The following is a 25,476-nucleotide window of genomic DNA, read 5'->3' on the forward strand; positions in this document are numbered from 1 at the left end:
CCTTAAGTTTATGACCCAAAGGATGGGCAAATCCACACAGCAGGTACAGTGGCCGCTCTCCCTGCAGCCACAAATATCTTTCCAAAGCAACTGAGACTGGCTTTGCCTGATCTTGTCACTCTAAATATGCTTTGGAGATCCTGACCGCAGAGCGCAAAGTCGGATGGCCGGCCAGAGGCCGTCTCCCCACCTGGCAACTTCTGTAACAGCACAGGGGTTAAGAGCTCATGGGAAGCCTCCCCGTTTAACCCGATAAACTTTCAGTCCTTCCCACAGCAGAGAAGCTGGGTCTGCCAACAACAGGAGATAGCTGATCCTCACTCCCACCCACCATCCGGGAAAATGTGTCGCCCCACTTGCTAAGGGGGAGGGAGAAGCCATCAGCAAGGTACCGGGCGTTCTTTAGGTGGGTTGTTGTCTAGAAACGTCTCCTGGTGCTGCAGAATTCTCTGTTCTCTGCCTGACACATCATCTGGCCCTCCTCAGTGGTGCTGCGACCTGAATGACTGATAGGACCTTTTGGGGGGAGGGGTTGCCCTTGGGAAGCGGGGTACTGTCACCGCTGTATCTTTGAAGTGAGACGTAAGATTGAAATTTGGCTCCTTATACTAGTTATGGGAATTCAGACACGCTCTTTAAGGCCTCTGAGCCCATTTGGGCATTTATAAAATGGAAATAAGGACACGAGCTTGTAGCTTGTTTGTAATTGCATTATACTCCCTTATTCCCTGCTTTTCTTCCATCGATGGACCAAGAACGGGAAAAGATTTCAGGCAACAATCTGTTTCCAGCGCAGGGAGGGGTAGTCACGAGTAGAGACCAGCTCTGGGGAAAGAGCTGGGGCAGCTTTTGTGTGCCCTTTACGGAGGTGGGGACATTTCTAAGAGGGCTTTGTTTCCAGGGACTCAACCTTCTTTTAGAGACCGAGGCTATTTTTAACCCAAGTTTTAGTGATTCTGCAGGACAGCTGTTTCAGGGAACTATGTAGGCCAGTCCGTGATATTTGGAGTCATGGTTTTAAGGTTAGGGAGTGGGATGGGATGGGGAAGAGCTAGAATAAGTCTGGAGTTTCCGGAGGCATCCACAGAGATCTACACTTACCCTGAAGAACACTGTAACCCAAATTCACTTTGTGGCCACTCAAGTGTCTAGATGGGCTGAACAGAAGAACGTTCTTTCATTACACTTCAAGTTAAGTGTCAGCTTCTGCCCTCTCTCGGTCCCCATTTGCCATGACCAAATCACGACGGAGAACAGATCGGCAATGCCCATGTTGGAGAGGCTGTGGGAGAAGCAATCTCTCACACCCTGCGGTGGAAACAAGACCGGGACAGCCCCTCTGGAGGCACTTCGCCAACATTATTAAAATTAAAACTGGAATCACCTTTGAACTTGACATTCCCACTTTTTGTTTGGGGGGATTTAAAAAATTATTTATTATTATTTTAATTGTGGCAAAATGCACGTAATATACAATTTACTACCTTAAACTTGTGTGTGTGCAACCCAACAGCATCAAGTACATTCACATTGTGCAATCGGTCTCCAGAACTTTATCTTACTGAAACCCTCTACCCATTGAACAACACCTCCCTATGTCCCCTCCCTCCAGCGTCTGACAACCACCATTCCACTTTCTCTGTCCACGATTTTAAGCACGCTAGGTGATGCATGTAAGCGGATTCGTGTGGTATTTGTCTTTTTGCAACTGGCTTACTTCACGTAGAATGACGTCCTCAAGGTTCATCCATGTCATAGCGTGTGTCCGAATTTCCTTCCTTTTTAGGGCCGGATCATATTCGGTTGTATGTTTATTACCAGCATTCCTACTTTTAGGGATTTAAATTAGAGAAGCGTTACAGCCAGTGTCCAGGAGCATCTGGGACGGTGTAAAATTGGAAGGAACTCACGTATTCAGCTGGGGGCATGGCTAAAGACCATGAATATGGTCCAGTTTTTAACAAAGAGCTAAATGGAAAAATGGCAAACACCAATGGCTCACTGAAAACTCAAGCTAAAGTGGAGGCCGTATGGTTCAATTCACTTTCGGAAAAATAAATGCAAATTTAATTCCAAATTGGTGGTGCTGGTGACTGAGTACTCCGTAAGAGCTGGATTTTTATTTTTATTTTTTTTAATTTTTTTTTTCAACGTTTATTTATTTTTGGGACAGAGAGAGACAGAGCATGAACGGGGGAGGGGCAGAGAGAGAGGGAGACACAGAATCGGAAACAAGCTCCAGGCTCTGAGCCATCAGCCCAGAGCCCAACGCGGGGCTCGAACCCACGGACCGCGAGATGGTGACCTGGCTGAAGTCGGACGCTCAACCGACTGCGCCACCCAGGCGCCCCAAGAGCTGGATTTTTAAAAATAGTTTGGATTATATTTGCCGTCATAGGAAACAGTAAAGGTATTTTTGGAAATCGAGACGGAGGGATGCAGTGGACGAATACTTGTTCAAATAGACGGTCAGAGAAGAACGCGCTTCACCCGCTCAGGTGTTTCGGTGAGAGTGTCATATGGCCCATGCTGATGATAATCCAGTAAGAGAAGAGGCTCTTCTAGAAACCCGAGAGGCCGCGCAGATCTGCCTTGGTCCCGTGCTTCCCATCCTAGCTGAACCCCATCCCACTGGCATACACGTGCAGCCGGCTGTGAGGAAGAGGGACCCTCAGCGTCCTTCCTTCCTCCAGTCATTACAAGACTGGCCCTTTGTCCCCAGAGAGAATTTGAGGAGAACAAGGGCTCTCAGCTAAGAACAGTCAGGCCAAAGCATGTACATGTTGGTAGGAGCCATCCAGCCCCTTCCCTTCCCCCAACAGTCCTCAAGGGCCCCAAACACCACCCTAAATGGTTAACGCTGACAGCAAAGAAGTGGGATCCATGTCTGAGGCAGTTAGGAAAACAGCTGATTGTTCGTGATGGGTTTTTGGAAGGTCATCTGTCCCTGAGAATCCACCCTCTTGACTGGGGAGGTAGACACTAGCTACGTCCACGCCTGTCCAGCAGCGAGGTACACAGTGGGGGGAAGGACCACAAAGCAAGCTGGGGGTGGGGGTGACCACGACAGAGCTCCAGCCTGGGGGGGACCCCTGAGGTGGAAGAGAGTTAACACAGTAGGTCTGTTAGCTTTTGAAAGGCCTGCTCGGAAAGCTGCCCTTTGGCTGGCGTCTGGGAACTTGAATTTCTGGAAGGTTCCTGCCGTCCTCAGAATAGATAACCGCACCTCACAGTGCTCACTGTTTGTACACTGTAGTTCACGAGGAACACCTGCTTTCCGTCTGAGACTCTGGGACTTTGCTACGTGCTAGGCAGAAGACGCCTACGTGAGCAGCCCCCGTCAAAAACTCTGAGCACTGAGTCGCTAATAATTTTTGATCGGCAACAATTCACATGTGTTGTCACACTTGTCAGTGGGGGAATTAAGTGTATCCTGTGTGAGTTCACCGGGAGAGGACCCTCAGCGGCCTGCACTTGACATCCCCCTCGACTCCGCCCATGTGCCTTTTCCCTTTACAGATGGTGCCCCGTAGAGCTTTGGCTGGGTCCCGTGAGCCCTGCTAGCGTTCCCGAACATGAGAGTGCTCTTAGGGACCCCTTACACCTACCCCCTTCCCGGACTTCCAGGCAAGGCCTGGGACACCAAAGCCCCTGGACTGGGTGGGGCCTGAGGATTGAGGTCATCAGGGGAAATTGCTGACCATACTGCTGAATCCCATTCCTCTCTCCCCAGCCTCTGCACCCCTATGAGTCGAGGACCCCTATGAGTCGAGGAGGTAGATTCTCGGGAGTGGTTCTCTCCAGGGAGTTCTATCAGACAGCGTTGACCCAGAAGGTAGCAGGCTCATCTGGCCCAGTCATGAGCCTCCTGGACCTTGAGGCCTAGGACCAGAGGACAGAGGACTCTTTGTTTCCGGAGACTCAGCTGTCCTGCTCATCCAACGCAAGCAAATCCTGAGATCCCAGAACCAAGACCTGAGGGTGCTCGAACCCATGGCAAAAGCTACAGAGCCACCGGGCATCAGGGCATGCACAAAGGGCTCTGAGACCATTCAACTCCCCTAAAGGGGAAACTGAGGCCCCACTGGGTTATGTAAACGAAGCTGCCACCCACATGATATGCATTTCTATCACTGCTGTTTCTCCACGTCACCGCCTCTGTCCCACAGCAGACCCCGAGCCCCTACGGACTCAAGTGCCACATCTAGGCACTCAGTGATCTGACCACCCCAGGTTACACGGCTCAGTGGGGTCAGGAGAAGATTTGACCCCGGGTCTCCTGCCTCCCGGGGCAATGTTCTTGTTGGGGGCAGTCCCAATAGGCAGCAGTGACAAAACTCCCACAGTCCACACCCTAAACGCTCAGGAGACACAGGCAAGCCCTCAAGACAACGCAACTAGCTGTGAGTCCCCAGATGTCTTCATTTCAGAAGGCGTCAACCAGCTGGCCGGAGAGAACCAGCCCCAGGATCCACCCCTTGACTGAGCGGAGACCGGAAATAAGTCAACGGACAGCGCCACGTAAGAGAAATGATTTCACTTTATAAAAACGTGATAATACGGCAAGATTTGATTTTTTTTTCCGGCAAAAGTGAAATTTATAAAAACCACCTGGAATAAAAATTAGAAACAAGGAAATAGAGTCATTTAGAAAGACGATAAAGAGAAAACGCTAAGCAGCAAGAGCAGCAGCAACACGGGGGGGGAAGTTGGCTCTGCTGCGAGGACAGATCAGGGAAGGTCCGACGTAAGCCGAGCTTTCACACAGGCTGAGCTGGGGGGCAGGGCAGAGGGTGGGCAGGAAGCGTGAGCGGCACGAAGGCCTCCAGAATGGGACCATACGGATGGCCGCCGGCTCAGTGGGAGTTGGGGGTAAAGCAAGAGCCTCCTTCAACCAAGAAAGTGAGACACATAGGGCTACACACAAACACTTGTGGAATGTCTGCACCATAGCCAAGGCAGAGTTAGGACCACCTCGGAGAGGCAGGCTGGGAATCCCCCACAACACCCCCCAGGCTTGCCTTCTAGGGCAAAGGTCCTGAGGCTCCCACCCATAGGACGCTGGGGAGTTCTTGACTACATTCTGAGGTAGTCTCACCGTCACTCGCACAGGTAGCTGGAAATGGTCACAAAAAATGGGGAGAAGGAGGGCAGAAAAGTTGCACGGAGGCAAGAGGCCGTAACAGAAGGGCCCTTGCTGTAAGCAGGTTCGGAGATGAGCAGAGGGTGGCCTGGGGGTAAGCAGTGGCCAGCAGAGGGCCTACGTGGACCCTGGGCACAAGCAGCTCTTGTAACAAGAATAAAAATCAAAGGCATGGCTAGACTCCCCCTTTTAAGCTAATTTACATTCTTTCCCCCCACCCCCATCTGCCCCAGCACTCGGAATTCTAAGTCAGGATGGAATGTTCTGAAGGCTCAGGAGGCAGCAGCTGAGCGGACATTAGTATTTTCTCGGCTTTCCACCTTTCCGCGAACGCCTTCGAGGACGGAGTTCACCAAAGTCCTCGGCTTCATTTTCGTAATCATCTTCCTGGACGATACCTGTTTCAAAAGCCAAAAAGAAACAAACACAACACTGGGAACAAAGCACAGAACGGTGTTTTTTTTTTTTTTTTTTTTCACACCACTGTAAAACAGAACGTGCTAATAAAACCTAATGTCTCTGTAATTGTTTTAAATTAAAGGGCAAAAAAGCCTGGGTCAGAGCCAAAGGAAACACCCTTCTCTAGAATTAAGTTCTTGTACAGGCTGGTGCCTCTGCCCTGATTTCAGAGACCCTTTACATGGCAAAGAAATCAAACAAAAACCCAAATTCAACCACAAACTTGAGTTGGTATACCAGTCATCTCCCTTTTGAAACAATCACAAAAATCATGGTCCTGGCAGGGAATATATTCTAAGGATGTTTTTCCCCGACACAGATATTTGTGCCAAGTCCCTTTTAGTTTTCCCCAGCTCTGGGGTCTAGATTTTCCAGTAGCATCTGGATTAGGAGGACCCACAGAAGGGCAACCTGGGGCACATGAAATATACGGAATAAGAAAAAAATAAGTCTGGCCAAGAGGGGGTGGCAGTTGGGATGGGCAAGAGGGATGATACAGAATTTGGCAAGATCGTTCTGTCAGGAGAGAAACCTGACTCACTCCGTACAAGCCCTTAACCCTCTAGGAAGGGGCGTGTAAGTCTCCCAGTGATTTTGTTTTGCTCACAAATGCGTTGGCGTTATATCCCCAAGGCCAAAACAGCGCTGATACATACTAGGCCCTCAATAAATATTCGCGGACTTACATGAATGGTTGACAGAGGCGACCCTGTTTGCCAAAAGACAGCCCTTCAATACTTCGTCTACGCGTGGGAGTCACTGTATTGAGCATGAGTAGTGACTGGGTGTCATCGATAGGAGCCCATGAGCGGCACAAGAGATTTTGGAAAAAGCAACTAACATGAGCCATCGGTCAGAGGGGGGGAACTCAGATGTTACTCGACTCACTGGGGGAAGATGACCCTAGACAGTGAGTGGACGTTATAGGTGACCCCACTCCGCGTTGACCTGGGAATCAGCGGAACCAAGAGCCACGAGACCCAGAGCATCACCCTGGGATAAAGGGCTCCTTACCTTCCTCATTTAAGAGGAGCTCTGCCTTCATCAGCCACGCCCGCGCATCCCTGACGGACGGGATCAGCAAGTTGACCAAATGAGCCATCACCTCCTCTGCTACAGGAACCAAAGAACAAGGGCTCTGAGTGAAGAAGGGGCTGCCGCAGGAACCAGACTAGTCAGTACTAGAGCCAAAGCCCCTACCTCCCAAGGGCCGTCTGTGTGCTTCCTCTGAGGGGGACGACGGGATAAGGACCCACAGCCACCTTCTGCCCCCTCAGACGTAAACTGCAATTAAATGCTAGCCTGACGCCATCACTGTGTGACGGGTAGAGACTGCCAACAGCAAACCTTTCAGGGAACCTCGTTCAGCATGTCATTAAATCCACAGACGGCTGAGCATCGGACTTCAGCTCAGACCGTGATCCCGCAGTTCACGAGTTCGACCCCTGTGTGGAGCTCTGCGCTGACAGCTCAGAGTTCGGAGCCCGCTTTGGACTCTGTGTCTCCCTCTCTCTCTGCCATTCCCGGCTCATGCTCTGTCTCTGTCTCTGTCCCTCCCCAAAATAAATAAACATCAAAATGTCCTTAAACCTTACACTGGAGTGTCTGGATGACAGAATGAGTTTTAAACACGAAACTTCACTTATTTGGTACGTAACACGACTTGCACTCAGTGCAAGTTGCTAGGAAATAGCGAACAAGGAAGTTAGAGGAAATCTGATTCAAAGGCCACATAAGAATTCTTACTGTTAAGGTCTCACGCCGGGTATGGTTTAAGAACCCTCCTAAAAAGGAAGAGACCAGCTATGCAGCCCCAGATCTTAGTCAAACGTTCAGAACAGAGTAGGCGCTCAAGAAATGGTCACTGGAGAACAGATGGGAAGCTTAAAGAGTTTCCTCGGGACGTTAAACGCCCTCCCCACGTCCTTGTCACAGAACTTGAAATGCCCTCCCGACGTCCTCGTCACAGAACTAGTGAGCAAGGCCCTCTCTTCTGTGTGGTGCCAGGGAAACCATCCCGACTCAAGATAACCACATGTTTTCATTGGGGTGGGGTGGTTCAAATAATGGGGGTTTGCCGTGATTTGAGAACGCCCGCTCCTCACTTGTATTTCTGCCAACGCCAAGCTCTGTCATTCCCAGGACTTGATCTGACATGTGTTCTCAAAGCCTGGGTTCTGACACCCTCCCCAGGGCCCAACTTCTGGGGACGCCTTACCGCCAGCCCAGGCCTTCCGCCTGTAGAGGTCCTCCGCCGTATCCGAGACCTTCTTGATGTTCTCCTGGACCTTCCTCTGCAACATGTGGCTGTGCTCTTTGGAGCCCGGGTGACTGCGGATCCACACGCTCTGCTCAATGTCCTGCACCAGCAGCTTGCCTTCATCGATGGCCGGGTCCACCTTCTCGTGGAAAAATTCGAAGTACCTCTGGTAGGCCACCTGCTGCCTCTGATGGCTTTCCAGGCGGATGTGCTGCTCGTAAGACTCGCTGTTCTTCTCCGGACCCTCCTCGTCTCCCGGCTCGGCCACGGAAGGGGCCACGGCCTCCGCAGCCACTCCTTCAAGTGCCTTCCCGGGGCCAAAATAGCCGTCAGGACCTCGGCTGAACTTCACCCCACACAGGTCACACTGGGTCCTGTCGATGTCGGCCTTCTTAAAGTTCCCGGCCCCGGGCTCCCTGGTCTCCTCTCGGAAGCACTCCGCCTGGGTGCTCACCCTTCTCCTCCAGCTGATGCACAGGGACACGACCAGGCACGCCCTCCTCAACTTGCGCCGGACGGAGGCCTTCCGCTGCTTCCGGGAAAGAATGGCAGCGAGGACGGGGTCTCGGTCTTCTGGCGCCAGCTCGTCCGTCCCGTCCTGGCCGATCTCACACTCGGGTTCAGCAAAGTGGTCCGCGGGCTCCACACTGGGCAGGCGGCTCAGTTTCACCTCCTCGTGGTAGAGGCCGCGGACCACGGGCCCTTTGGCGTGCGCGCTGTCCCACCGCCAGCAGCAGTCCATCAGGTACTCTTCGTCCCGCTCGAAGAGCAGGTCCCGCAGCGCCTCCGCCACCGACTTCGCGTTGCCCGCCACCAACGCCCGCTTCGCCGCTTTCAGGAGCCTCTCGGGCACCCGGTCGGGGCAGTCCCTACTCATCAGCTGCAGCCTTGTCTGGATCTCCTGGAAGTGGCGGCACAGGAGAGGCTTGCAGTACGGCTGTAGGACCTCCTCGGCGTTGAGCAGCATCACCAGGCACAGCACCAGGGTCCGCTCTGCCTCCCCCGACACCACGCGGTCCATCTCGCCGAAGGCGTCGAGCAGGACGTTCAAGTTCCCATTCTCCTGGCCACAGAGCACCTTGACGAGGTAGGAGAGGTGGAACCGGAAATCCCGAATGGCTCTGGCCGCGTCCTTAGGCCTGTAACCCTGAACGATGCAGAACGCGTCCCCGAGCTCCCTGTCCTTCTCGCTGACCAGGAATTCCCAGTAGTGCCAGAGCGCGATGTAGCTCGTGGGGAGGCGGAGGATGGCGTTCTTCCGCAGGCGGGCCAGGACCACCCCGCAGTGGATGAACTGGAGCTCCAACAGGGCCACCGTGTTTCCGATGCTGGGGACGAGCGGTTCCTTGCACCTCTTGACGAGGACGTTCATGAAACGGAAAAAGAGCCTCTTGTAGTCTTCTGGGTTCCTGTACACGTAGAACTGGTCGATGCAATTCTCCAGCAGCCGGATGAAGCACAGGTGGGTCTTCTCGGCACCGTCATCGTCCTCGTTGGGCGCCAACATGCCGAACTTTCCTTCTATTCCCTTCACCTTGCCGCCCCTCCCCCTGGCCCTCTCCTCCTCTTCAGCCTCTAGAGCTTTGAGTTCCCTGTTGTAGTCGTCCTCCTCCTGACGGAGCAGCTTTTCGAACTCCTCCGGATAGCTGGAGGAGACCAGGAACGCCTGCATGGCGTTCAGCCACAGGTCTGTAGACTCCCGGCGGCTTCGCGCCCTCTCGTTTTGAAACAGAAGACGGACGTACTCTTTCAGAGCTGCCCTGTACGACCGAAAGGATTTGTAGTTCGGTTTGAGGATCTCTTTGCAGGCCGTGGGGTTTTCTGACAACACTCTCTGGTGGAAATGCTTAGGGAAGAGGACGTTCAGCAAGGATTTGCAAAGGCCGTACATACAGCCAGACGAAACGTAATCGATTTCTTCGAGTTCCTCCGCTAAGATTTTCGGGAATACTTTCTTGGCTTCCAAAAGCAACCCGCTGATTGCCACCAAGTGTATCTTTGACTGAACCAAACACTTGGCCTCACAGCGCCGCAAGGGCCTGTGGAAATCTTTACAGTTTTCGACCTCACATTTCAGGCCCACGATAAACCTCATACAGACGCCTGCGTAGGTCTTCCCAAGCAGGCTCTGCGTGATCTGACGCAGCCTGCTCAAAAGGTGTTTGTTGAGGGCCAATTTCACCTGGTCGGTCATTACCAAGAAACAGTCTTTTGTTTTCTTCTCTCTCAGGTTCACATCCAGGTCAAGAATGATTCTTGATATGGGTCCAGGGTCGTTCTGAGCTATCTGGCAATACTTGGCATCCACCTGAGAAATCCCAAAAAACTCGAAGCAAGACTTGACCATCTCCTTCTCGGCATTGTTGGTCACTCTTTTGAGGGCCCTGACCAGATTGAGGAGGACTTCCAAGCCCCCCGGAGCCAGGGCCAGGACCTTCTCAGGCTCGACCTCACACTGGCTGGCAGCTTCGTAGAGTGCCTCCACCACTCCCGCCGAGTGATTGAGTGTTTCAAACTTGAAGAAGGCGTCCTTGAGCTTTTGAAAGTCTCTCAGGATGACCCCCTGAAGGAACTGGGCCTCGGCAATGCCGGCCAACTGGTTGGTTTCATAGCAGAGGTCAAGAGCTTCTCTCAGAATGGCCTTGGTATGTTCCACGTCCGAATCCCTGGCCACATTGAGGCGGGCAGCCCCCAGCAGACACGAGGCCTGGAAGTCCTTGTCAGCAGTCAGCTGGGCAGCCTCCAACAGGCAGCCATGTTGCTTCATTAGCAAGGCGGCCTCTTCTCTCCGACCCTCCCCGTTCAGCAGGTCCGCCGCTTCCGCTAGCCGTCTGCGAGACTTCAGGAACACCAGCTGGTCTTCTATGTCCAGCTTCGAGAGGACCGCCATCATCTCCTTGATCTTGTTTGCATTCAGGTACTTTGCTGCGGCTTCCAGGTAAAACTGACCGGCAGAATAAGACAGCTTGGATATGGGAAGGGTCTTGGCCCTCAGCATTTCTTCGTACCTGCAATGACAGACGACCCAAATGTCAGCTCATTACCACCCGGGAGAAAATCTCCTCCAAAATACAGCACAGAGCAAGTCAGACACAAGTCCCACCCACGTGTAGATCTAAATTACAAAACAGGGCCTAAACTTATCCGGCATCTTTACGAGTGCTTCATTTCGCGGGGGCAAAATGAATTCTGTATTCTCCAAAGGAACGAAGCTTTCGTATGTTCAGTTAATGAAATGTTACGGCGTGACGACCTAAGCAAATGGAAGTTAGGTTTGAAAGTCAGCCTGAGAATTTAAAGAAAGAAAAGTAACTAAAATTTTGAGAAGAAAACTAAGTAGATAAATGAAAGTCAATCTGAAGGGCAACGATTATGCATAACCAAAATGATCCCTGTAGAAAAAAAGAAACCCTTACATTTTCATAAAAGCACGATCCTCATTTTGGGCCGACAACCCCACTGAGTTGGAGACAGGACTAAGGAGGAAGGGTGAAGACAGAGCATGACACGCCAGCGTGACATTAACGACATCAGTCTTCCTCTCATCACCCAACCTCTGATTTTTCTCTTCTGCCAGGCACGAGCGTGGTTGATAAGAGTGAGATTAACGAAGCTCCGAATGCTCCCCTTTACTCTGCTGGTCAAAGTCAGTACCTCCCACACTACCAATTTCCAAGGCACTGGAACAATCCAATAAAACATGCGTGCTTCTGAACCCTGATAGGACAAAACCCGTCTCCTCACAACCAGAGAAGTGCCCAGGCTCCTTATGATGGCTCAGAGTTATCCTACAAACATCTGCTTTCCTAGCTTTTCCTCTTCTACGAGAGGTCTCCCATGAAGGGTTGTAAATAAAGATGAAGGAAAGGAGTATACTTCACATGTGAGCTTCGGCTAATGGAGTGGTGAGTACTTTCAGCAAGTGTAAAGAACTCCCCGGGTATTTCCTTTGCAAATCTCCAAGGTCCACAATGTGTTTTGGGTCATGCCAGTTAGCCACTGAATTCTACACTCAATACGCACGGTGCTCAAAGGACACTCGGACAGATCTAACGTGAGTTTCCAGTTAATACTCAGATTACACTTAGATCTCAACTCAACACATAGGAACTCTCAGCTGTATACCTCAATCAAGCTTAAAAAGAATAATGAGAGAAAAATATGTTTCTGGGGAAAATCTGCGACGATTCAATGCTCTGCTGAAAACCTGAGAGCAGAAGTTTAAATAACTAATTAAAACTTTAAAAAAACAACAACCTCTCAGTCAGTTTTGTCATACGACTTCACAAGGGAATTGGTCTGGTCAATTACTCATATCACGACTGCATAGCACCCTGGTAACTACGTGCCCAACAAATGTCACAGCTGGCACCCTTCTATGGAGTGATAGTTTGTGTCCCCTGAAATTCATACATTCGAGCCCAATCCCCAGTGTGGTTGAATTTCGAGATGGGATCTTTAAAGGAAGTAGACTACGGTTAAATGAGGTCACAAAGGTGGAGTCCTGATCCAACAGGATTAGTGTCCTTATAAGAAGACACCAGAGAATGACCTGTCTTTTGCAGTCTCTCTCCATGTGGAAGGGCCAGGGAAAGGCCACCTGAGGACACAGTGAGAAGGTAGCCATCTGTAAGCCAGGGAAAGAGCTCTCAGCAATAGCCCAACCGGCGGAGCCTTGATCTTGGACTTCTAGCCTCCAAAACTAGGAGAAAATAAATTTCTGTTGTTTAAGCCCCTCAATCCATGGCATTTCGTTATGGTTGCCTAAACGGACTACTACATACCCGATGCGTATATCATAAACGTAAGGGTACCAAAGACCCTCACGAAGGAATATGCTCACTTTACCAGCCATGGCACAGAACACCTACTTTTCCATTTCCAAAACTAAAACTCGAGGTACTGGGCACCTTTATCGAGGTGCTGGTGACACAAGTAGATCTATTTTGTGAGAATTAGGTGCACCTTTTTGACTATATATTATACTTTAACAAAAGCTAACTTCCCAAAAACCTGAAGTTTGAACACCTGGGTCCGTTATGTTCATTTTGTCACATGCAGAATTTGGTAGAAAGCAAGGAAAATGTAGAACCAACCCACACCCTGCTTCTCCAGGAGCTGAGAGTAGACTCAAACAGAAACACAGAATAGCGGTCTCTGTCATTCTAGCTGCCCCATACCACCAAGAAGATCTCTTCGGGGCACCAGTAACATGCCGTTTCTGTATTCCTTGTCAACCATTAGCCCTGCCCATCTTGACATCATCTTTGGAATATGAGCTAGATAAAGGCTCGAGAAGGCCTCCAGTGGGTCATGTATGAAGTTTATGAGGGTATGTGAACATACATTTCGTACACATATGTATGACTGCATGGCTGAGGGTCTGCCCATAGATCACGGTGAAGCAAAGGCCTGACTGCCCACTAGTGCACTTACCTTCATCCGTCCATTCAGCGAAATTGCTACCTCAGCAGGTAAGGGTAGAGGACAGAACCATCATTAAGCACAAAATTGCCATGTGTCTTATATACACGCTTGTAACAAACCCTTCATCATCTTCTGCCTCTTCTCATGACACTGAGTCAAAGCTTACAAAGAGAGTAGAATACATTAAATGTGAATATATTAAGAGCGTGTATGTTAAAGGCACTGGAATGGCTGCCGATGAGAGAGTGGGAACGGAGACCGGCCATGACGAGGAAGAGGATGAACAAACTGAAACCAATGGTGACTCTGCTGGGAACTGGAGATTATATTCCACTCTTTTTCCTCCCGCACTTCCCATTCAGCTCCTCGGTTAATCCTTTAGGCTTGGTTCTTGCTTTCAAGGAGCTCTTGACCCAGCACCGAGGCCACCACTCGAGTGGAAGGAGGGCGACACGGGCAGGCCGCTTCAGAAGAGCAGAATAACACCCTCCAAGGCAGGCTGCCCCCAGAGAGCAGCAGGAGGGAGGGAGCGGGGTGGGGGAAGGGAGAGAATAAAACCACCTACTTTTCGGCTGCAATAGCAGCTTCTTCAAAAAGCTCCTGTTCGCAGTACACTTTGAGTGCTAGATCGAATTCCTGGATCTGCTCAAAGCATCTGAAAGCATCTTTGTAGCACTGGCTTCGCTTATAGAAATAGGCCGCATCTTTTATCTAGGACAGAGTAAAATACACTCTTAGAGTATTCATAGCATAACTTTTGATCTTAAAAATAAGCCAATACCACGAACAATATGTCTGCTATTTGTTAGGGCCCAGTGAAAAATGCTGAGACATAGGCGATATTAGGAAACCGATTTCCTTATATAAAATTACATAAAAATTATATATAAAATGCAATACATATGGTATTATACATATTATATATTGTATAGAATTATTTATAGAGAGAAAAATAAAGTTATATCCCAACCTCACACCATATACAAAATTAACCTTCAGGTAGGATAAAGACCTAAATGTGAAAGCTATTGGACGAAAACGTAGGAGAATATCTTTGTGACCTTGAGGTTAAAGAAAGTCTTCAATAAAACGCAAAACACAAACTTCCTTTGATGGAATCAAAACTGCTGAATAAAGGGTATGTGAAATAAAGTTAACAGAGAGAGGGCAAACATGAACATCTAGACCAGCGCCATCAAATAGACCTTGCAGTGAAGATGGAAATATTCTATAGCTATGCTAGCCAATATGGTAGCCACCAAGCACGTGTGAAGAGTGAGCACATGGAATGTGGGTAGCGTAACTGAGGAACTGAATTTTTCATTTCATTCCATTTCCATTCATTTTAACTTTAATTTCCACATGTGGCTAATGGCCATGATATTTGACCAGACAGATCTAGAACATAAAATGGATTCTTTCGACCACAAGAAAAAGACTTTCCTGAAATCACAACAGAAAACTAGGCAAAGGATACAAACAGGCAGGTCACAGTGGGGGAAACTTGAATGACTAACAAATCAATGAAGATGCTCCAGCTCACTGATAGAGAAACGTCAATTAAAACCACAGTGAGGGGGCGCCTGGGTGGCGCAGTCGGTTAAGCGTCCGACTTCAGCCAGGTCACGATCTCGCGGTCCGTGAGTTCGAGCCCCACGTCGGGCTCTGGGCTGATGGCTCAGAGCCTGGAGCCTGTTTCCGATTCTGTGACTCCCTCTCTCTCTGCCCCTCCCCCGTTCATGCTCTGTCTCTCTCTGTCCCAAAAATAAATAAACGTTGAAAAAAAAAATTTAAAAAAAAAAATAAATAAAAAATAAAACCACAGTGAGATACATCCATGAAATTGGCAAAAATTAGAAAACCAGAGCCCATTGAATGTGGTCAAGAACATGGGGCACCTGGAACCGTCCTACACAGAGTGGTACGGCTGTTCTAGAAAGCAAAGTGGCTTCCACTTTCGCTTGGTGAAATTAAGCATATGCATACCCTAGGGCCAGCAAGCCCATTTCCAGCAGTACCCAGGACTGGCAGGAGACGTGCTGTGCCACATAGTACTGTGTGTGGCAGCCGGGAGTTGGTGGCAACTTGGACGTTCACCGCTAGGGAAATGGAAAAGTCAAATACAGTGGATGCCCATTCTGGAATACTACCAGGGGTCACAAACCTGGCCGGACCTCAACACTATAGCAGGGGGTGGAAAGAGTAAAAACCAGAACAATATGCTATTTACGAAAGCTCAGAACATACATGTATAGAAAATACTAGAATTTGTTATTCAATCAGGCATGCATATGGGGATGACATGTTAAATTCACTGGAATGGCTGCTAGTGACGAGAGAATGGGACCGGAGACTGGCCATGAAGAGGAAGAGGATGAACAAACAAAAACCAACAGTGGGTTTGCGCGAACAGAAGATTATATCCCGCTCTTCCCCCCACACTTCCATCCAGCCCTTTGGTTAATCCTTTGTGTTTGGCTCTCGCAACGTTTCCGCAATTCCCCTTCCCGGCACCCCACCACCATCGTGGCAACCCAAATCACATCCACTGGCCTGTCTGCTTCTACTCTTGTTGCCTACAGACCCCCCGCAGAGCCTCCAAACAACGAGCTCCATGTGGCTCCTGCCATCAGAACCTTCCACTGGCTCCCTGTCACACGTCAACAAAATCCAGTCCCTGCCACGGACTTGGAGGCCCTACGTGACTTGCTCCTGCCTCCCTCTCTTGCGCATTTTACCACTTCTGCCCCACTCACTCTGCTCTGGCCCAACCAGCTTCCTTGCTGTTCTTCAAGCACGCCCACACGCTCACACCTCGGGGGCTGTTGCCTGCAAGGACGCTTGGCCCACGATGCCCTCCAGGTGTTCGCACCGTCTCTGCTCACAAGACAGCTCCCTGCCCGCCCCCTGCCCAAAACAGCAACACCTGACACCCCTCTCCCCTCACCCAGCCTCATCACCACTGGCATCTTCTATGCTACTGGCTTGTCCGCCGTCCCTCTCCCACACTAGGAACGGAAGCTCTGTCAAGGCAGAGGCCCCTGTATTGTCGCCTACCGGCCACTGAGCACCCACAGTGCCCGGCACACAGCCCGGGCCCATCTGTTTGTTTGTCGAATAGTTCATTTCATAATTCTACTTACTGCTCCTGAGGTCCAAAGAGAAAACAAAACCAAAATGAAATAAGACAAAATATATTCCGGTCCCTCCAGTAAATTTTAGTTGGCTTTTATTTATCTAGACCATCTACACCAAGTGCCAAAATTCAAAGAAGATTCAGGTATGAGGGGTGTCTGGATGGCTCAGTCAGTGAAGCATCCAACCTTGGCTCAGGTCACGGTCTCACGGTTTGTGGGTTCGAGCCCCGCGTCGGGCTCTGTGCTGACAGCTTGGAGCCTGAAGCCTGCCTCCGATTCTGTGTCTCCCCCTCTCTCTCTGCCCCTCCCCTGCTTGCACTCTGTCTCTCTCTCTCTCAGGAAATAACTAAACATAAAAAACAAGGAAAGATTCGGGTGTGAGGTTCTTCTGAGCCCCGAGACCTCACAGAGCCGGGAGCATCTAGCCCCATCTCAGCCACATGAATAAAACCCCATAACCGGATTACCTACCACCCCACCTCTTTCTTCCCCTGACAATGCTGATTACTCTGAAGGAAAACCCCCCAGTGTGAAGGCAGGCCCTGCCAGGTGCCAAGCGTGTGCCCAACCGGAAAGAGAGCACAGGGCTGGTTCTATGCAGCAGCTCTCTCCTCCACCAGCTCTGCTCCCTGAGCGGAGGGCTCCCACCCGCCGTCCAGAGCAGGGGCCTTGAGAGGTTTCCGAGGGAGCCCATGTCGCTCTCAGGAAAGAGGCAAGAAGCGGATGAGGCAGAGGAATCCCTGCAAAACGGTCTTGCATTCCCAGGGTCCCCGCAAAAACACTTCTTGGCAGGGGCGACACACATTTAGGGGCTGGGAACAGGGGGGCAATTTGGTCTAAGGATACTGACAAAGGCTGCTGCCCAGCTGGTCAACGTGAATCGTGCCGGTTAGTGTGGCAGGATGACCACGTGAGGTCTGAGGCTGGCTGAGGGCTGCACACCCTTCCAGGGAGGGGGCTGGGACAAGACCCTTCCCTGGCTGGGGCTTGGAGCTGCTAGAATGTACTGGCGAGAGGAAGCAGACGAGGCCGCCACCGGTGGCCAAACCCGCGGAAGGGGAGCAGGGTGGCCTCCACGTTCTGAAGGTGCTGAAGTCCCGGAGGAGGGAGCACAGGCTGTACTTATGGCCTCCTGGTCCCTGAGCCCCCTACTCTCAGAGGAAGAGCTCTCCAGGCTGGGGGTGGGGCGGTGGGCAAAGTGAGTCCATAAGGAAGAGGTCTCTGACTCAGTCAAGGCGGGCACTGCTGGGCAAAAACGGGAAGCAAAGGCTTAGGCTGGTTCCCTGTAGTTGTCAGCGAGTAGGTCCAAGGTGGCGACACAGGGCATTAAGGATTTCGTAGCTAAGGAACGTGGACAGGTTAGAAGCTACGCCAGTACCCGGAATCTTAGGACCCAAACTCCCACCCAGAGGGGAATCCCTATCCCATCCCCGTCTCCCACACCCTAACAGGTCGCACACCCTAATCAATGTGGGGCCGGGCAGGCAGCACCATGAGGGCCTCATGTTCTTTACACTGACTTGGGGGCCACACTTCAAAGTCCCCACGCTCCCGCCCCACCCAGTGCCCGGGATGCTCTGCACATCCAGGAGCTACTAGGTTTCACGGGGAGACGAGAGGCGTGGAAACCCACTTTCCTGCTGGAAAGCCTTTTACATGGGGGAATACCGCAGCCCGAGCTGGGCATTCTAGAGCAAAGCTTCTCGAACCACCTCGCTCTACACCTCCCATCCCTCACAAGGGATACACTGAACGTGAACCGTGTGAGTACAGATAATGCCGTAGCGCACCCTTGAAAGCTGCTACGAGAACAGATCTTAAAAGATTTCATTGCGAGGGAAAACAAGCTTTGTACGGTGATGGATGTTAACTCAACCTACTGGGGGCATCGCCTCGCAGCACGCACATGTATCGAATCATGACGTCGTGCATCTACAACTGATACAGTTTTCCATGCCAATTCTGACTCGAGGAGAAAAAGGAATCGCCAAAACAATCATCACCACTTGGATGTCACGGCAGTGCCGAACTGCCCTAACAGTCTCTCACTGGTCACTTTCACCTTCGGTGTTAATCTTGGTGCAGACACGTGAAATTGCGTGGCCCGCCCGCCAGCCTGCTGACCACGCAGTGAGTAGCTATGCTCTAGACCATTAGCTCTGCCCAACAGAGCTTTCCGCGATGATGGAAGTGTTCTCGTAGCAATGCGCACCTGAAACGTGGCTAGTGGGACCGAGGAACTGAATTTCTTATTTTTTGACATTTTAGTTAACTTGAATTATAAATTAAATAGCCACCTGCGGCTAGCGGCCCGCCAGATTGGTTGGCAACTAGAGCAGTGACCGAGAACACGGGAAAACCGCCATGTCGTGCCGGGCCATCGCCGCAGGCAGACTCCGGCCTGGACAGGGAGGACAGGAAGGCAGGACTATGCCAAAGCCCATCGGCCCTTTGATTTGAACACTCGGCCCCTCTGTGATTGACGCCGGATCGCAAACCTTCACACAGACGTGGACGTGCACACACATCTCTGGAGTCATGGAAACGCTCGGGCGCGTGGAGAAAACGACTGCCCTGCAGTCCTCGGGGCTGCCGTGTCCCTCTTTGGAGGCCCGGGGCCCCTCCCTGACGCAAGCGGGGGCTGAGGGAGTCGGCTCCAGGGCGGCCCGGTTCTCCCAGAGACAGCGCAGGCTGGGCCTCACCTTCCCCAGCCTCTCGCACAGCTGGGCGGACAGCTGGAACTCCTTGGCGCAGCTCAGGCACTTGAGGGACAGCTTTGGCTCGTTGCACTCCAGATAGGTCTTGGCCAGTCCCAAGAACTCCACCTGCTTCTCCCTGGAGGAGGAGACAAAACAGAGTGTCCGCGGACCGGCGACGGAGCCCCCGCTAGGTTTCACCCGCGGCTCTCACCAGAGCAGCCCCGAGATGACCCCCGGGACTCTTACTTGGGGCTGACTTTCTTGGATTTCATGTTCAGGGCGGTGTTGTGGGCCAGGGCCAGCTTCTCCTTCTCAAACGCACCTCCTTTTTGGTAACACTTGGCTGCCACCTGGAACGGGCAGAAGGCTTTGATTCCCAACAAGGAACTGGAGGTGACGTACAGAACGAGGGTTAAACGCACACACGCGCACGCACACACACGCGCGCGCACACACACGCACACGCCCGTGTGTGCACCGACAAGGGAGTGAGTCTCACCCCGGCCCAGCCTGAGGGGAGGAGCCGGAACGTGCCGATGAGCTAAAGAAAACGACCTCACGGGACAAAGCCCAGTAACGTTACCGGCGAACCCTTCCCATTCAAAGGTTCCTTTTGGTAGTGCCCAGAATCCACGGAAAAGGGATTCGGACCTAGTTTTACAGGCCGCCGTAAGTAACACCCTCACTTAATCTTCCAAAGGCCATGTGTGAGAAGCTTCATCCTTCTCGTCGTATGCACTAGCAACCTCAGGTCAGAGACACGGAGCGTTGGCCCAAAGGCACCCACACAGGTTTTTTCTAGTCCGGAACCACAATAGCTAACTGGGAGTGTTGGCGGAAGAGCCGCGAACACAGAAAGGGGGGGTAGGGATGGGGATAGAGACGGGGACCTTCTGAAAGATAACTGGCCAGATCCCTGGGTCATGCACCTCTGTGTTGAGCACGTAGAAGGTGGGCATGAAAGCGTCACAGGAGAGTGGCCTGGACCCCCATCCCGGCCTGCAGAAAGCTGCTTTTCTTTTTTTTTTTTTTTTTTTTTTTTTTTTCAACGTTTTTTGTTTATTTTTGGGACAGAGAGAGACAGAGCATGAACGGGGGAGGGGCAGAGAGAGAGGGAGACACAGAATCGGAAACAGGCTCCAGGCTCCGAGCCATCAGCCCAGAGCCCGACGCGGGGCTCGAACTCCCGGACCGCGAGATCGTGACCTGGCTGAAGTCGGACGCTTAACCGACTGCGCCACCCAGGCGCCCCGAAAGCTGCTTTTCTAAAACGGGAGTGCTGACGCCACGTCTCAGCACACAGGCTACAGGGCACAAAGTCAGGTTTGGTCCAGCAGGTAAAGATTAGGTCTCAGCGTGGGCGAGGGAAGGATTAAGCAGATGGGACAACATCTTGTTCCCTCAGGCTCTTTGCTTCAGCCTCGCCAGCCTCGCGGGCCTCCTTGCATTCCAGTGACCTGTGCCACACTCCTGGCAACCACCCGGCCTTTGCACATGCTAGTCCTTCTAACTGAAACGCTCTCCCGTTCCTTCTCTGCCCAGTTAACTTCATTCTGCCCAGAGGACTCAGCTCAAGGCTCCCACTTGGAGCATCCTTCCTGGCCAACCTGTCCCGGACAGCTGGTTCTAAGGGCAGCTCATCTCTCATCTGTGACACCTGCAGCATGAGGAGCCGTGCACCCTTCCGTGTGTGTCCTGCTCACCATCGTATCCCTGCAACCTAAACGCAATGTATGGCCAGTAGCTCAACAGGAACTTATCGAGTGAGTGAACCTCTAGTGGTTGCCATTTATATGCTGGTTCTGGAACATTCCCTGACATGCAGCCAAAAACCCAATAAACAACCTGGGTCCTGAAGCCCTTCAGCGGAGCCGAAACAAAATCAGGTGAGGAGAAAGCTTTTTATAGCATTCTCATCGGGGCCGGCTCCCATAAAAAGATTTTAGATTCGAACGTTCAAAAGGTCTTTTTAAAGGGCTAAAGAACTGGAGGGGCCCCTGGGTGGCTCCGTCGGTTAAGCTCCGACTTCGGCTCAGGTCACGATCTCCTGGTTCGTGAGTTCGAGCCCCGCGTCGGGCTCTGTGCTGACAGCTCGGAGCCCGGAGCCTGCTTTGGATCCTGTGCCTCCCTCTCTCTCTGCCCCTCTCCTGCTTGCTCTCTGTCTCTCTCTCTCTCAAAAATAAACAAACATCAGGGGTGCCTGGGTGGCTCAGTCAGTTGAGCATCCGACTTCGGCTCAGGTCATGATCTCACGGTCCAGGAGTTCGAGCCCCGCGTCAGGCTCTGTGCTGACAGCTCAGAGCCTGGAGCCTGCTTTGGATTCTGTGCCTCCCTCTCTCTCTGCCCCTCTCCTGCTTGCTCTCTTTCTCTCTCTCTCAAAAATAAAATAAACATTAATAACAATAATAATTTAAAAAGGGCTAAAGACTTGGAAATGCATGGGCGACACGTATAGGTTACACCAACACTGTTCTGAAGGGAGTAAAGGGAAAGACCGTCTAGTTTTCCAAGTTCATATCCATACCTGCTGCCCATATCTCCCCTCTCTTCCCTCTCTGCTGCTCCCCCCAAAGAGAGTCTTGGTTTTATAACAGCATCCAAGTTATAACAAAGATGGGCAGTGGGTAAAGTTTCAGAGCTCTGTCCACTTCTAGCAGCTAAATCCTACATATTCACCCCTTAGGACTGATCGCAAGGTGGCGACAGTCCTTCAGTGCTCCCGGTAGCGGTCCACACAGTATAATTCTGCAGCTTTTCCCGAGACTGCTGCCTATGTCTCCTCCCTTCAGATCTGGGCTGTGACCTACTCTGGCCAACACAACACAGCCAAGTAACACAGGGCCAGCTCCAAGGCCAGGCTTCAGGGGGGCCTCATGGGCTTCTCTACTCTTTGTTTCGTTCTGTTTTTAATGTAATTTATTGTGAAGTTGGCTAACATACAGCGTTACATACGTAGATTCCCGTGATTCATCGCTTACACACAACACCCAGTGCTCCTCCCCACAGGTGCCCTCCTCAGTGCCCATCACCCGTTTTCCCCTCTTCCCCGCGCCCCCCCACATCACCCCTCAGTTTGTTCTCTGCATTTAAGGGTCTCTTACGGTTTGCCTCCCTCTCTACTCTGAATGCTGCTCAGCCCAGGCTCATCTGCCAGAGGATGAGGGGCCCGTGTCCCCATTCACCCCCATCATCTGAGCCAAATGCCAACTAACCCCCAGAAGCCGACCTGCTTGCCGACTGGCTGCTGAGTTCAGATGTGGGTGGCCTGGCTGAGACTTACAGGAGCTACAGCCGAACTCAGCTGCGGGTTAGCTGCCCACAGCACTCCCCGCTCCCTCCCGTGCGTCATGGCAGGGCCTGCCTTCCATGAAGGGCTGAGACCGCAGGACGGGACTGCCCTCCCAGACTCCCTTGCACCAGGCGTGGGCACGTGACCTAGCACCGAGCAGTGAGATGTCAGAAGAAGTCCACGGGGGACTTCCTGATAAAGAAAGAGACCCCTGAGAAGAAAAGTGCCTGCCCTCAGCCCTGCTTGGGTTGCTGCTGGGGAGGATGGGCTGCTTAGCAACCTGCTGCAGTCATCATGTCACCTGACAAGCTGCAGATGACACAGGGAAGACACGGAATGAGATGGGGCCCAAGATGAGCTTGTTGGGCTGAAGGTGTCTGTGCCTTGTAGGTGGAGACATCGTTACCGCCGCATCACGGGAAACACACAGGCCCTGGGGCCTCACCTGAGACCGTGTGAGGTGTAGAGATGCTGACTGTGGGAGAGGGATGGGGCTTCTCACGCTGGCTTCAGTATTTCAAAAGGACCAGCAGCGATAACATTGCCCGGAGGAAGGCTGCTCACGCTGGCAACACGGCTCGTGGCCCAGAATTGGTCAACTCAGTCTGGTGATAAAGCTTCACCCATGCTCACTAGCCCCAGACTGGCAGTCAGGTCTGTGTCGGATCAGTTCGAGAAACAATTGACCAACCTGTTACTGTTTTATTTCCTTTAACGTTTATTTACTATTTCCTTTGGGAGAAAGAGACACGCAGAGGGGCGCAGAGAGGGAAACCCAAGCAGGCTCTGCCCCGTCAGCGTGGTTCACCATCTCACTGGCTCATGAGATCATGACCGGAGCTGAAATCAAGAGTCGGCCGCCCCACCTACTGAGCCACCCAGGCGCCCCCAATCTGCTACTATTTTTTTTTTCAACGTTTATTTTTTTGGGGACAAAGAGAGACAGAGCATGAACGGGGGAGGGGCAGAGAGAGAGGGAGACACAGAATCGGAAACAGGCTCCAGGCTCCGAGCCATCAGCCCAGAGCCTGACGCGGGGCTCGAACTCCCGGACCGCGAGATCGTGACCTGGCTGAAGTCGGACGCTTAACCGACTGCGCCACCCAGGCGCCCCTGCTACTATTTTAAAACGTGGTGGGATGACAGCAAAAAAAGTGGAAACGAAGAGCACAGGAGGAAAAGAAAGTTAACAGAAGGGTCTGTGGCTGGGGCAGAAGCCATGACACTCCCTCTTCCTATCGGTACATGCTGGCACTTGGCCACAGGGAAGGGATGTCACCCTTGCACTGGGGAAGGAGCAGGACAGGAAGCTCACTTCATCGCGGGGCGACCTGATATCTCGGAAGAAATAGCACCACAGCCATAACCTTTGCCCTATCCTGGTGATAAGCTGGATGGCGGAAAACCTGCCTGTGAGGCCCGATGAGGTCCCCAGTCACAAAGACGTCACCCCCAGGCTCCTGGTCCAGCACTTACCTTCCAGCACTGGTGTTTAGCATAATATTCTCCCTGCGCGATCCATTCCTCAGGTGTCGAGGTCTTAACAAACATGCTGTCATCAAAGTCTGAAATGAAAAAGAAAAGTGGGTTTGCTTCTCTGGGCATTCGTTCCCTTAAATGTGCTCTTATGGGCTGAAGTGTGCGCCCTCCCTCACCCCAAAAATGTATATGTTGCAGCCCTAACCCCCAGGGCCTCCGAATGTGATTATACTCGGAGGCAGGGCCTTGCAAGAAGTTAGTAAGTTAAAAGGAGGCTGTTAGGGTGGACCCTAATCCGATCTACGTCCTTATTAGAAGGGAGATTAACACGGAGAAAGAGGGGCTCACACGGAGGGAAAACCATCGACAAGCCAAGGAGAGAGGCCTCAGCAGACGTCTGATCAAGGTGCTGACACTGTGGCCTCGGACTTCTCACGTCCAGTGCTGGAGACCGATACTGTACTATTCCAGAACGTAGACGATCAGGTTTGTGGTATTTTATTACGGCAGCCCTGGCAGACAAATACACCTGTGCTGTCTTTCTAGTATTCGTTCTAATACATAGCTTAGGGGCACGTGGGAGGCTCAATCGGTTAAGCATCCAACTCTTGATTTCAGCTCAGGTCATGATCTTGTGGTTCATAGGATCGAGCCCCTCATTGGGCTCTACGCTGACACCACAGAGTCTGCCTGGGATTCTCTTTCTCTCTCTGCCCCTCCCCCTCTCGTGCTCCCTCTCTCTCTCTCTCTCTCTAAATAAATAAATAAATAAACATTTAAAAAAAAAAAAAAAAAAAAAAAAAAAAGATCAATGTTGGCTTACCAAGCCAGGTTGTCGCGGGTTTTGGAAGGGGGAAGTAGGGGTGAGAAAGGATGTTGCTCAGTTTTTGAACTTCAGTCTACCTTCCTCCCCTATGGCTATAGATTGGAAGACAGCAAATTCTGGGGCGCCTGGTGGCTCAGTCGGTTAAGCATCCAAATTCAGCTCAGGTCATGATTGTGTGGTTCGTGAGTTTGAGCCCTGTGTCAGGCTCCGTGCTGACAGCTCAGAGCCTGGAGCCTGTTCCGGATTCTGTGTCTCCCTCTCTCTCTGCCCCTCCCCTGCTCTCACTCTGTTTTCTCTCTCTCTTTCTCTCAAAGATAAATGAACATTAAAAAAAATCTTTTTTTTTTTTTTTTTTTTTTTTTTTTTTTTTTTTTTTCAACGTTTATTTTTATTTTTGGGACAGAGAGAGACAGAGCATGAACGGGGGAGGGGCAGAGAGAGAGGGAGACACAGAATCGGAAACAGGCTCCAGGCTCTGAGCCATCAGCCCAGAGCCCGACGCGGGGCTCGAACTCACGGACCGCGAGATCGTGACCTGGCTGAAGTCGGACGCTTAACCGACTGCGCCACCCAGGCGCCCCAAAAAAAAATCTTTTTTTAAAACAAAGTCTATTCCTCCTTAAAAATCCAAAGCCATGTAGCTCTTAGCAAACTCCCACACAGGGGCTTTAGCAAGGAACAAGGTAAGAGTGCTTTACAGTGTTTTCAAATGCCCAGACTTTGCCCTCATGGTAAGCAGCGTGTCGCATCCCCATTG

The 25,476-nt window shown here is 51.6% G+C and overlaps 1 protein-coding gene across 6 annotated transcripts in view; it reads right to left on the bottom strand.

Annotated features, from left to right (window-relative positions):
• Positions 1–4,522: 4,522 nt before the first annotated feature.
• The window catches only part of TRANK1 (tetratricopeptide repeat and ankyrin repeat containing 1), a 101,568-nt gene continuing 80,614 nt past the window's right edge, over positions 4,523–25,476 (bottom strand). For all 6 annotated transcript variants that reach the window (XM_086720388.1, XM_086720390.1, XM_086720389.1 and 3 more), the window contains 7 exons: positions 23,891–23,979; positions 19,372–19,475; positions 19,129–19,261; positions 13,855–14,000; positions 7,821–10,870; positions 6,617–6,715; positions 4,523–5,541 (listed from right to left, as the gene is read on the bottom strand). In XM_086720388.1, coding sequence (XP_086576514.1) covers positions 5,441–5,541; positions 6,617–6,715; positions 7,821–10,870; positions 13,855–14,000; positions 19,129–19,261; positions 19,372–19,475; positions 23,891–23,979 — 3,722 coding nt within the window. In that variant the 3' untranslated portion in view covers positions 4,523–5,440. The remainder of the gene's footprint in view (positions 5,542–6,616; positions 6,716–7,820; positions 10,871–13,854; positions 14,001–19,128; positions 19,262–19,371; positions 19,476–23,890; positions 23,980–25,476) is intronic.

The sequence above is a fragment of the Puma concolor genome, chromosome C2, assembly GCF_028749965.1.
Source record: "Puma concolor isolate L17-30 chromosome C2, mPumCon1.1.hap2, whole genome shotgun sequence".
Classification (NCBI taxonomy): Eukaryota; Metazoa; Chordata; class Mammalia; order Carnivora; family Felidae; genus Puma; species Puma concolor.